Below are 10,194 nucleotides of genomic sequence, written 5' to 3' on the forward strand. Positions count from 1 at the left end.
AAAAAAGTGGCTACTGAGGAACCCGATAATGAGGACACTGACTCCTCTCTATACTGCTCTCATATATCACCTGATGCTTTCTGTTCTGATAGTGAAGAAGCAGTTATTCCTTCTGATATAGAAATATATTTAACAGAATTTTACCAAAAAACACTCAAGTACAATTTCCAAATGATAAAAAGTGGAAAGGCTTTACCATAATAACTGGGACAGATGATTCATATCCTTTAAGTCCTAGAGCAAAAAATTGTAACTAAAGGAGAAGGTAAACAGTTAAAAACTGTGAATATGTTCAGAAAGGCAAAAAGCCCTTCTCAACTTTCTTAGATACACATAACATATAACCATCTTGTCTTCTGTGTAAAAAGAAAACAGAATACGGCTGTAGCTGTTACTTCAATCATAAATAAATAATAAGTAATGTAACAACACTGAATACAATTTTGATCAAACATATGCTTAACAACAAGATGCAGTGGCTAAACTAATTATAGAATGAAATAAGAAAACTATTCTAATAAGTTAGAGATAAGGAATCTCTCTTCTAATTTTTAAGTAAAAGGTGTTACATTATTCTTACAGAAGTCATAACTCAATAGAAATATTTTCAGTAAACTTTTGCAGACATTCAAGGTTAAGTCTCTGATAATGCTGTAAATACCCTCCTTTGTTTTTGATTCACCCATGTTTCACCACCTGTGGGTCAAACATAAAAACAGAATATGATTTAATTGAACACATTCTAAATCAAAAGGCTCTATAAATACTCTAACTTAGACAGGAAGGATCTTCTAATCTCCTATCCAACTCCATCTGGAAGGGACAGAGGTCCCAAGGCTTGGTAATGTATCAATTTTTACATTAAATGCTCCTTTAATAAATGTGTTGAATTTAAATTCTTGAGTGCTCTTTACTTTTAAATTATTTTCTGTCCCTATACTCTTAACTGAGTGGGGGGTTACTTGATGAAGCCCAAACTGACTGAATCACAAACTGATAAGGCTCAGGTCTTTTCTGACAGAGATCACAGGTTTGAGGTGTAAAGAGACAAGCCTGTGATGCTACCCGATACCTGGATAAGTCTCAAAAACATTAAGCAGATGGAAAGAAGCCAGACATAAAAAAGTATATATCCCCATCTGGGAAATTCCTGATATTCTTGCAAACACTGGGGACTACCAATTTAGAAGGCTGAGCCCTCCTTGATCTTGGGGCATGCCCTTATGAAGTCTGTTACTGCAAAGGAGAGGATAAGCCTACTTCTAATTGTGCCTGAGTCACCCCCAGAGAACCTTTTGTTGCTCAGATGTGGCTTCTCTCTCTCTAAGCCAACTCGGCAGGTAAACTCACCGCCCTCCCCCCTACATAGGGCATGACTCCCAGAAGTGTATATCTCCCTGGCAAGGTAGGACATGACTCCTGGGGATGAGCCTGGATCCAGTATCATAAGATAGAGAAAGCCTTCTGCACCAAAAGAGGGAAGAGAACTGAAACAAAATAGAGTTTCAGTGGCTGAGAGATTTCAAATGGAGTCAAGAGGTCATCCATACCTGGAGGGTATTCACCTTATGCGCTATATAGATATCCCTTTGTATTGGGATAGCTAGAAGGAAATGCCTGAACTGTTGAACTGCAACCCAGTAACCTTGACTCTTGAATATAATCATATTACTATGTAGCTTACACGGATAACCGTGTGACTGAAAACCTTGTAACCCACATTCCCTTTATCCAGTGTATGGACAGATGAATAGAAAAATGTCAACAAAAAGTAAATGAATAATGGGAGAGGGAGGAGTATGAGATGCTTAGGGTGTTCTTTTGTACTTTTATTTTATTCTTATTTGCGTTTTTATTTCATGGAGTAACGAAAATGTTCAAAAATTTGTGGTGATGAATGCACAATGATGATGTTATTGTGAACAATTGATTGTACACTTTGGATGATTGTATGGTATGTGAATATATTTCAATAAAATTGCATTAAAAAAGAATTGTAAAAAAGAATAGTAAATTAATAGGTGGGGAGGATGGGTATGGGATGTTTCGCATGTTCTTTTTTACTTTTATTTTTATATTTTGGAGTAATGAAAATGTTCAAAAATTTGTGGTGATGAATACACAACTATATGATGATGCTGTGAACAACTGATTGTACCCTTGGGATGATTGTATAGTATGTAAATATATCTCAATAAAATTGCATTAAAAAGAGTATATACTATGTTGTTCTATTTATATAACATTCTAGAACCAGCAAAACTAATTATAGTGTCAGAAACCAGATCAGTGGTTGCCTCTGGGAGAAGGGGTGGGTTGATTTGAGGAGGGGCATAGAGAACTTTCTGGGATGACGGAAATAGTCTGTACCCTGAGAGTGTGGTAGTTACAAAGGTTAAATCAGGTTACATATGCTAAAACTCATGAAACTGAACATTTGAGATCTGTGCATTTCACCACATGTAAACTATATCTCAGGGAAAAATAAAAACAAAGTGCCATGAAAATGAAAGAACTTAATTGCAGGTGAATGAGGCTGGAGGAGTGGGAGAGAGCTGGGAGGCTTCACAGAAGAGAGTGCATTTGGGGTGGGGGGGACAGCAGGATGTTGGCAGAGGAGACATGTAAGCAGAGGACAGCAGGCAGAAGAGCCTGGTCCAGACGCCCCCATCTCCTGACCTAACGTTGGCCTGTCCTAAGACACCTCTTTGACTGCCCCTGAACAAGGTGGCAGCAGACATTTCTGAAGGCTTTCGCATAGGCGGGGTTTAAGCTACAAAGACAGCTTTATTATTTCCTCACTGCATGTGGAATGAAATAAACATATCCCTAGGTATGGGAAGAATTTTAATGGGTGTCACACCCACCCCCTCCAATCTTGCCCACACATTTTTTCCGTTCCATATTCACTCCACTGCAGGTTTACTCTCTGCTGTGAATCCTCTGGTGCTGGATAAGGTGGAAGCTCAGGCGGAAGGCCTTCCCACACTCCGTGCAGTGGAAAGGCTTCTCTCCCGTGTGAATTCTCTGGTGCCGGAAGAAGCCCGAGAGTGCCCTGAAGGCCCTCCCGCATTCGTTGCACTCGTAGGGCTTCTCACCGGTATGGATACGTTGGTGCTCACTGAGGAAGGAGCTGCGGCTGAAGGCGCGGCCACACTCATGGCACTCATAGGGCTTTTCGCCAGTGTGCACTCTCTGATGCTGGATAAGGTTGGAACTCTGGCTGAAGGCTTTTCCACATTCCTTACATTCATAGGGATTCTCTCCATGGTGAATTCTCTGATGCCGAATGACATTTGAACCATGCATGAAGGTTTTCCCACACTCACTGCATTCATACAGTCTCTCTCCAGTGTGAATTCTCTGATGCTTTAGAGCATCTGATCTCTGACTAAAGGACTTGCCACACTCAGCACACTCATAAGGTTTTTCACCAGTATGAATTCTCTGGTGTCTAATCAGGTTGAAGCTCTGGCTGAAGGCTTTCCCACACTCCTTACAAATGTAAGGCTTCTCTCCGTTGTGAATTCTCTGATGCCTGACTACATGGGAGCTGTGGATGAAGGCTTTCCCACAGTCGCTGCACTCATAGGGCTTCTCCCCAGAATGAATGCTTTGATGTTTCACCACATCAGAATAGCATTTGAAGCTCCTGTCACAGGTGCTGCACTGATAAGGCCGCCCTTTCCCATGGCCTTGATGTGTTCCAGGGCCTGTGTTCAGAGGGACACTTGGCCTGGACACACTGTCCTCGTGGCCACTCTGTTTTACACTTTTCTCATCGGTAAGTGTTCCACCAGGGCAAGCTATGGGCCTCTCTACAGTTCCTTCATGCTCACAGAAGTCTGGAAGCCCCAGGGCCAGTGGAGGCTCCCGATGTGGTCCTAACGCAGTCTCTCCTTCTTCCAAAGTTTCCTGCTTCACCCCCGTGCTCTGTGGCCCCTTCTCAACAGCACTCTCAGAAGCACAACTGTCACTGGATGCCTGTGCTAGAAAAGTCACTTCCACAGCTGGAAAAGAAGTACCAGGTATAGTTTAGAGAGAAGAAAACTTACTAAATGATAAGAAGTTGGGCATGAATTTAAGATGGCCTTGACAATCTATGGGAATGGTAGAAATAAGAAGACAGACATAGTAGGCTCCTGTCATTTTGCCTGTTTCCCACCCTCATTTTCTCTTATTCTCTGACATCCATGGCCACAGGAAAGGACAAGGCTTCCTGCAGAAGGGCTAAACAGAAGTCATCACCTGTGGCAGGAGAAGGACCCATGCCTCTGACCCCAGACTATCCAAGTCAGGTATGGAAGAGTCCCAGGCTCTGTGGGCTTCCCCCTTCCGCAGACAGCCTTGAAGCAAAGCAAATTGGTTGAATGCAGGACAGGTGTACCAGAGGTATAGGGACAAGAGCACCCTGATGCATTTAATGAAATAAACAGTTTTAATTTATTTCTCAGAAATGGCTGAGAACCCAGCCTTGGATCCTCTGAGACAACACTGTACCTTTGATGATCCTCCCTGTCTTCAAACCCAAAGTACTTTTGTCACTTGAAAGGAAGATTTCTTCCTCTCAGAAAGCAGTACCCGGGGCAGTGCTGTAAGGAACAGTCCTCTGAGGAACTAAGGAAGCGGCTGGGCTGAGGGTCCTTGTTACAGCTGGTTAGACTAGGTCCAGTTGACTTATGGGGACAGACTATAAGCTTCTGGGACCTGGGAGTCAAGCCTTACAGCCTTTGATGGGAGACAGGAAAGCTTTATCACAAGATGGCCCAGCAAAAGGATGGGCATCAGCAGGGCAAATGCATCAACCAACTTACAGGAAAACTTTCCTGCTTACAGGCAATCATTTGAGACAGCTGAAGTGAAGCAGTAACATTCGCCACTTGCACCCTTTCAAGCAGCTGAACTTTATGGGTGTAATGCAGAGGCCTGCTCCAGGACGGGTTAGAGCAGGAAGTGCTCAGCCTTACAGGAGGGTCCACTGGTTGCCCCCTATTCATGATCACAGAGGCTGTTCAAGAGAGCATCAGGCAGTGGGGAGAGGCCCTGGGCCCAAAGCCCTCGGGGAGGCTCACTCTGGGTATTGTGGTTTGGCAGATTTGGAAGTTCAAGAGATGGACTCAAAGGCACTAGTAATGAAGAAAAATCATTATTCAAAATTAAAATGAGAGGCGAGCCACATACGATCTCTCCTGCTTTGTCACATCATGCCGTGGCTGGCAGCTCACACTGCCACCACTGTGTAGGGGAATTCTCCCCAGGGACAACTTCTGGGTAGGGGGTCCTGAAGGGCCCTAAACACAGAGCAGTCATTCTCAACTAGGGCAATTTCACCAAGGGACGCTGGCAACGTCTGGAGATGTTCTGGTTGTCACAATTAGCTGTGCTCCTGGCATCTCAGAGGGAGCGGCCAGGGACACTGCTAAACATCCTCCAGGCACAGGACGCCTCTCACCCACCCATAAAGAACCACCCTTCCCTGTGACAGTTGTCCACAGTTCCAAGGTTGAAAAGCCCTAACAGAGAGAAATCTTCCAGATGGCAGAGCCTGGGGTTGCCCAATTCTCTAACCAAGAAACTCACTCCACTGGCAAAGATGTGAGTTGGCAGACAACACCCCACAACCCAACAGGCCGCTGGCTTGTCCCAGCCTCCCGTGCTCCTCAGAGGATGTGGCACACGCTCTGCGCCAGCGACCAAGACATGGTGCTTCCCCTTCTTGCTTTTCACAACAGCAGCTGTGAGTAGCCTGCTTTTCCTCCACCACTCCATGCATGTTGGCATCTGTTAAAATTATCATTTAGTCCAAATCTGTGGGATCATGAAGGGCCCCATCTGCACAGGGTGTGGCTGGATTAAGACTGAACAAAGGAGGGACCATCATGACCTGGGCACCTGGACGTGCACAGCGACTCCCTGACGATGCTTCCAGGCCGTTCTTCCCCCACCTGGTGGGATCAGCATCGATGGTTGAATACAGGGCGGCTGTCACCTGAGACAGGGGTTTCGTGAATGCACGGGAGAAACAGGAATAGGTCTCTGTGTGTGTGTGTGCACAGGCATGAGTGCAGGTGCTTGTTCTGGGAAGACACAGTCATTGCATTCTGCCCACAATCCCACTGTTAACAAGAATCACCAGCTAAAAATGGTTGTGAAAAAGCTTGTATGTTTTCTTGCCAAAATAAAATGGTGTTTCTGGTTATTGTCAGCCCTGATTATATGATCGTGTATTATGATAACAAACTGAAGTGTGAGCCCTCAGCTTTGACGGCCCCTAAGAATCAAGGGAGCTAGGAGCTGAGAGGGCAGACGGCCAAGGGTGGGAGTGGCCGGGACGTCTACTGTCAAACTCTCCCTGACCAACTGCTGAGCCCACGCCAGCTTGACACTGCTGCACCCCAGAGAAACAAAGGCAAACTGAAACATTCTTGCCCTCAGAAGTATCCAGGCTGGCAGGTAGGGGAGCCAGAGTGTGGGTGGAGGGGGTCTAGAAAGGAAAATGGAGGCCATGGGGCTCCAGCTTAGGTTACTTCTTGGCAGCTGAGCAGAGGGACTCTCGGGAGCCCAAACTCCTGGCCTGTCCCACACCCAAGCCCCAGGACCACCCCCACCCCCCCTCCACTGCCCTGGACCAGGTGCTTCCAGCTCACCTGCGTGTGTGTCCATCAGGGCGTCCCTCCCCCTGGCGCTCTGGAGTCCCAGGCCCAGGGGCTCTCCTCCTTGCTCCACCTTGCAGACACCCCAGGAGTGGGGACAATTCCTCTTGAGTAAAATAGAAGAAAAAAGTGACCGTAAGGGCTGGGTACAGGGGGAGGGTGGGGTGAGGTCAGAGCAGCCCCCGAGGGGGCCCCAACTACAGAGGGCTCAGTGCAGAGTCTTTCTTGTTCCAGAACCAGGCCCTGACTGATCCTTGTGGCAGGGGCAGGTCTGGAAAGGGACCTCATCTCTGTGCAGGGGGCCACCCTGCAGACCCGCAGGTGGGACTGGTGCAGCCTGTCTCAGGGTTGCTTCTTGGCCATGTCCCACCTGCCAGTGGAACAAAGCCGGCACGCAGGTGAGGGATGAAGGGCAGAGCTGCAGAAATGCACTGGGACACCCTGCTTTGCAGTTCTGCCAGCTCCAAGATTCTATTCATTCCAAAACTCCCATAGTCAAGGGAGCCGCTTTAGAATTTGAAAGGCCCTTGTGTAGTCTTTCTGGCTACAGAAAGAGGGTGCAGTCCAGGAGCATGGAAACCGTGTGGTGCACTAGCCACACAGAGACGTCCCAACGTCCATTAGCAGACAACATCCTACAGAAACTTCGAAGCAAATCAATCTCTCCTAACCCAGCATCATCCCAGTCACATGTTGGGGACCGAATTGTGTCCCTCACAAAAGACAAGTTCAAATCTTAATCTGCATTCCTGTAGGTGTACACCCACATATAAATAGGATCTGTGGAAGATGTGATTACTAGTTAAGGTGAGGCCAAACTGAGCAAGGTGGGTCTTCAGCTCCATGTCTAGAAGACTTAGGAAGAGAGGCAACTGGGACAAGGTCACACAGCTGAAGCTAGAAGTCAGAAGATGCAGGAAAGATCGCCATAAACCGTGAGACAACAAACGCTTGTTGTTTAAGCCCACCCCCTGTGTGGTATTTGTCACAGCAGCCCTGGCAGACTAAGACACCCTGTAAGCACAGGACTGTGGTTGGAAGGCACAGCTGTGGAGAGCTGCCCAGTGGCCTGTCCCCCTTCTGGCTCCAGCCCTCTGATCTCCCTTAGGGGTCTGCCTGGGATTCCCTGCCCCACCCCCAGCTCCCCAGCTGCTTCAGTAGATACGAGACCCAGGTCTGGCCAATAAGAATTGTTAGAAACAAGCATTATACCTTAAAAACACTCACCCAGTTGTAGAGGAGAAAAGAATTCATTTACGATCTTGCAAGAACAGACGCACAGCCAGACACATGGCAGGCATGGCGTGCAACAGAACACAGTGAAAATTTATATTCCAGGCTAATGCAAGTCTCTCCCGTCTCTCCATTGGCTGGATACTCCAGAGGGTACAGTCTATCCAAGAGAGCTAACTAACCCGCCTTTGGGATTTTAAATTGCACAGCCTATCCGAGAGAGCTGTTTAAATTTCCTGCTGGGAGTTCCCGCCTCTGATTATACCCCATATCCCTTTACATTCCAGTAACCCTGGCTATTTTTCCCACATAAGGAGCTGGAGCTGATTCTAGGCTTACGTCATGGCTCTCTCTTCCCTTTACCACGGAGCCTGTTTAAGCGAGTGCCATTTTCCCTATTTCACGCTGCCTTCATGTGAAAGCTAAACTTAACCCTTTCTTAAAGAGTGAGTTTAATTCTCTGGCCACAGTGATTCGATCCGGGATGGGCGTGCGAGTCAAACCAGTCAAACCCAAGGACTTCCGCAGCAACTACCGGAAAGGAGAAACCCTCCTTCACAGGGATTGCTGAGCTGGAAGGAGATGAGTCTGTCTGCAAGGAAATCGACCATGCGGACAAGCAAAGCTGAGAACACGCACCCTCTCCTGATGCCTCATCTAAGCCCAATCAAATTCCTCTTTTGTTTGTTTGTTTAGTTCAAACTGAGACAAATTTCTGCCACCAGAAAGCAGGAAGGTCCTGACTAAACAAACACCCCCAGAAACTGGCATTCTGTGGGGACCTTCTGGGGGCGCTGGTTTAGGATGCACTGCCTCAGTGAGCATCCTAAAGGACGCTGCCTGCCCTCCACCCTGCTCCCCAGCAGGCGGGCAGAGCACACGTGGCCTGGCACCGACCACCTTCCATGGCTTTCTTCCCTCCGCACAGCACATGCACAACACCTTCAATCAGTTCTCAAATGTCTAGAGAAATTTCTCGGGGTTTAAAAATTTTCTTGATAATTATAATGATTTGAATATAAAAAAAATAAGAAAAATAAAAAAAAATTAGATCAAGATCTCTACCAATCATTTTAAAAAGATTAAAAATTGGCAAAGATTATGAACAGGTAACTCGCAAAAGAAAAACAAGTGGATGATGTAAATTTAAAGTTCAATTTCTTGTGCAATTAAGAAAAACAATTTAAAATACCGTTTTGTTTTGTTTTTCGCTCTGAAGTGAGCAAAGATTTAAAAAATGGTAATACTAGGTCCACCAGCAAGGATTCGAGAAAAAGGCACCTTCCTAACAGCTGGAGAGAGAATAAATGCTCTTTGGCTGGAGGGTAATTTGACGGGGCCGAAAAACGAACACTGCGACTTCGCCCAGGAACCCTCCGGGGAGGAGCGCGCGGACGGCCGCAGGGGTTACCCACGAGGCTCTGGCGTCCGCAAGCTGCTCGTGGAAGAAACCCGGGGAAACCTCACTGCAAGTAAAGAAGGGAACGACTTAAGCACCACAGCGGGCCGAACGCACGACACGGCGGCTGCCGCCCGCTGTGGGCAGAAAGCCCGGAGAAACGGGGGCCCCGCGGGGAGAAGCCCGTCCCCACTCCGCGCGCGTCGGCGGGGTGGGCCGCGCTCGCGCCTGTTTCCTGGCTGGCTTCTCGGGGCTTCCCACGCCCTCCGGAACCGACCCCGTGTCTTCTGCAACCAGAGCAAACCCAGGGGAAACCCGTTTCAAAGGCGGCCGAGGCGCGGCCACATGCGAGGACACCCGAGACCCGCGACCGCTGCCCGCCCCAGCCACTCACCTGCCGGCCCTGCCCTGCGCCGGAAGCTCCGCCCCCGCCGCCAGGGCACTTCCGGCGGCGCTCTAGGCCGCGGGAGGACTCCACGCCCGGCTGCCCCGGAGGCTCCGGAGGAGGCCCGGGAGGGCGCCCGGGGTGGGTGGGAGGCGCGGCCCGCTGGATCGCTGCCTGCTTCCCCGGCTACTTGCGAGGCCCTTCCCTGCTGTCCCTAGGCATCGTCATATTCGATTTCCTTTCCTCCTTTCTGTGAGAAACAAGCACTATTCCTAAAAAGGAATAAACGCTCACTAGATTGTGGAGAAGAAAAGAATTTATTCACGGTCTTGCGAGAACGGGCCCAACCAAACTGTGGGGGTTGGGGCGCAGAACAGTAGACCCAGCAGTGTTTATTCCCTACGCCTAACCGCAAGTCCCTCCCCTGTTTCTCCAATGGCTGGATACTCCAGAGGTTACATTCTACTGACAAGCCTAACTAGCCCAGGCAAATTTGAAACATGCAGCCCCCCAAATTGGAAACA

General features: G+C 48.1%; 1 protein-coding gene across 1 annotated transcript in view; it reads right to left on the minus strand.

Moving 5' to 3' along the window:
• Positions 1–2,126: 2,126 nt before the first annotated feature.
• Positions 2,127–10,194, minus strand: part of LOC119508925 (zinc finger protein 135-like) — a 51,628-nt gene continuing 43,560 nt past the window's right edge. Inside the window, exons 11-12 of the mRNA XM_037802632.1 lie at positions 8,787–8,799; positions 2,127–3,669 (exon numbers count right to left, since the gene is read on the minus strand). Coding sequence (XP_037658560.1) covers positions 2,923–3,669; positions 8,787–8,799 — 760 coding nt within the window. The 3' untranslated portion in view covers positions 2,127–2,922. The remainder of the gene's footprint in view (positions 3,670–8,786; positions 8,800–10,194) is intronic.

This window comes from Choloepus didactylus, chromosome 14 (assembly GCF_015220235.1).
Source record: "Choloepus didactylus isolate mChoDid1 chromosome 14, mChoDid1.pri, whole genome shotgun sequence".
In the NCBI taxonomy this organism is placed as follows: Eukaryota; Metazoa; Chordata; class Mammalia; order Pilosa; family Megalonychidae; genus Choloepus; species Choloepus didactylus.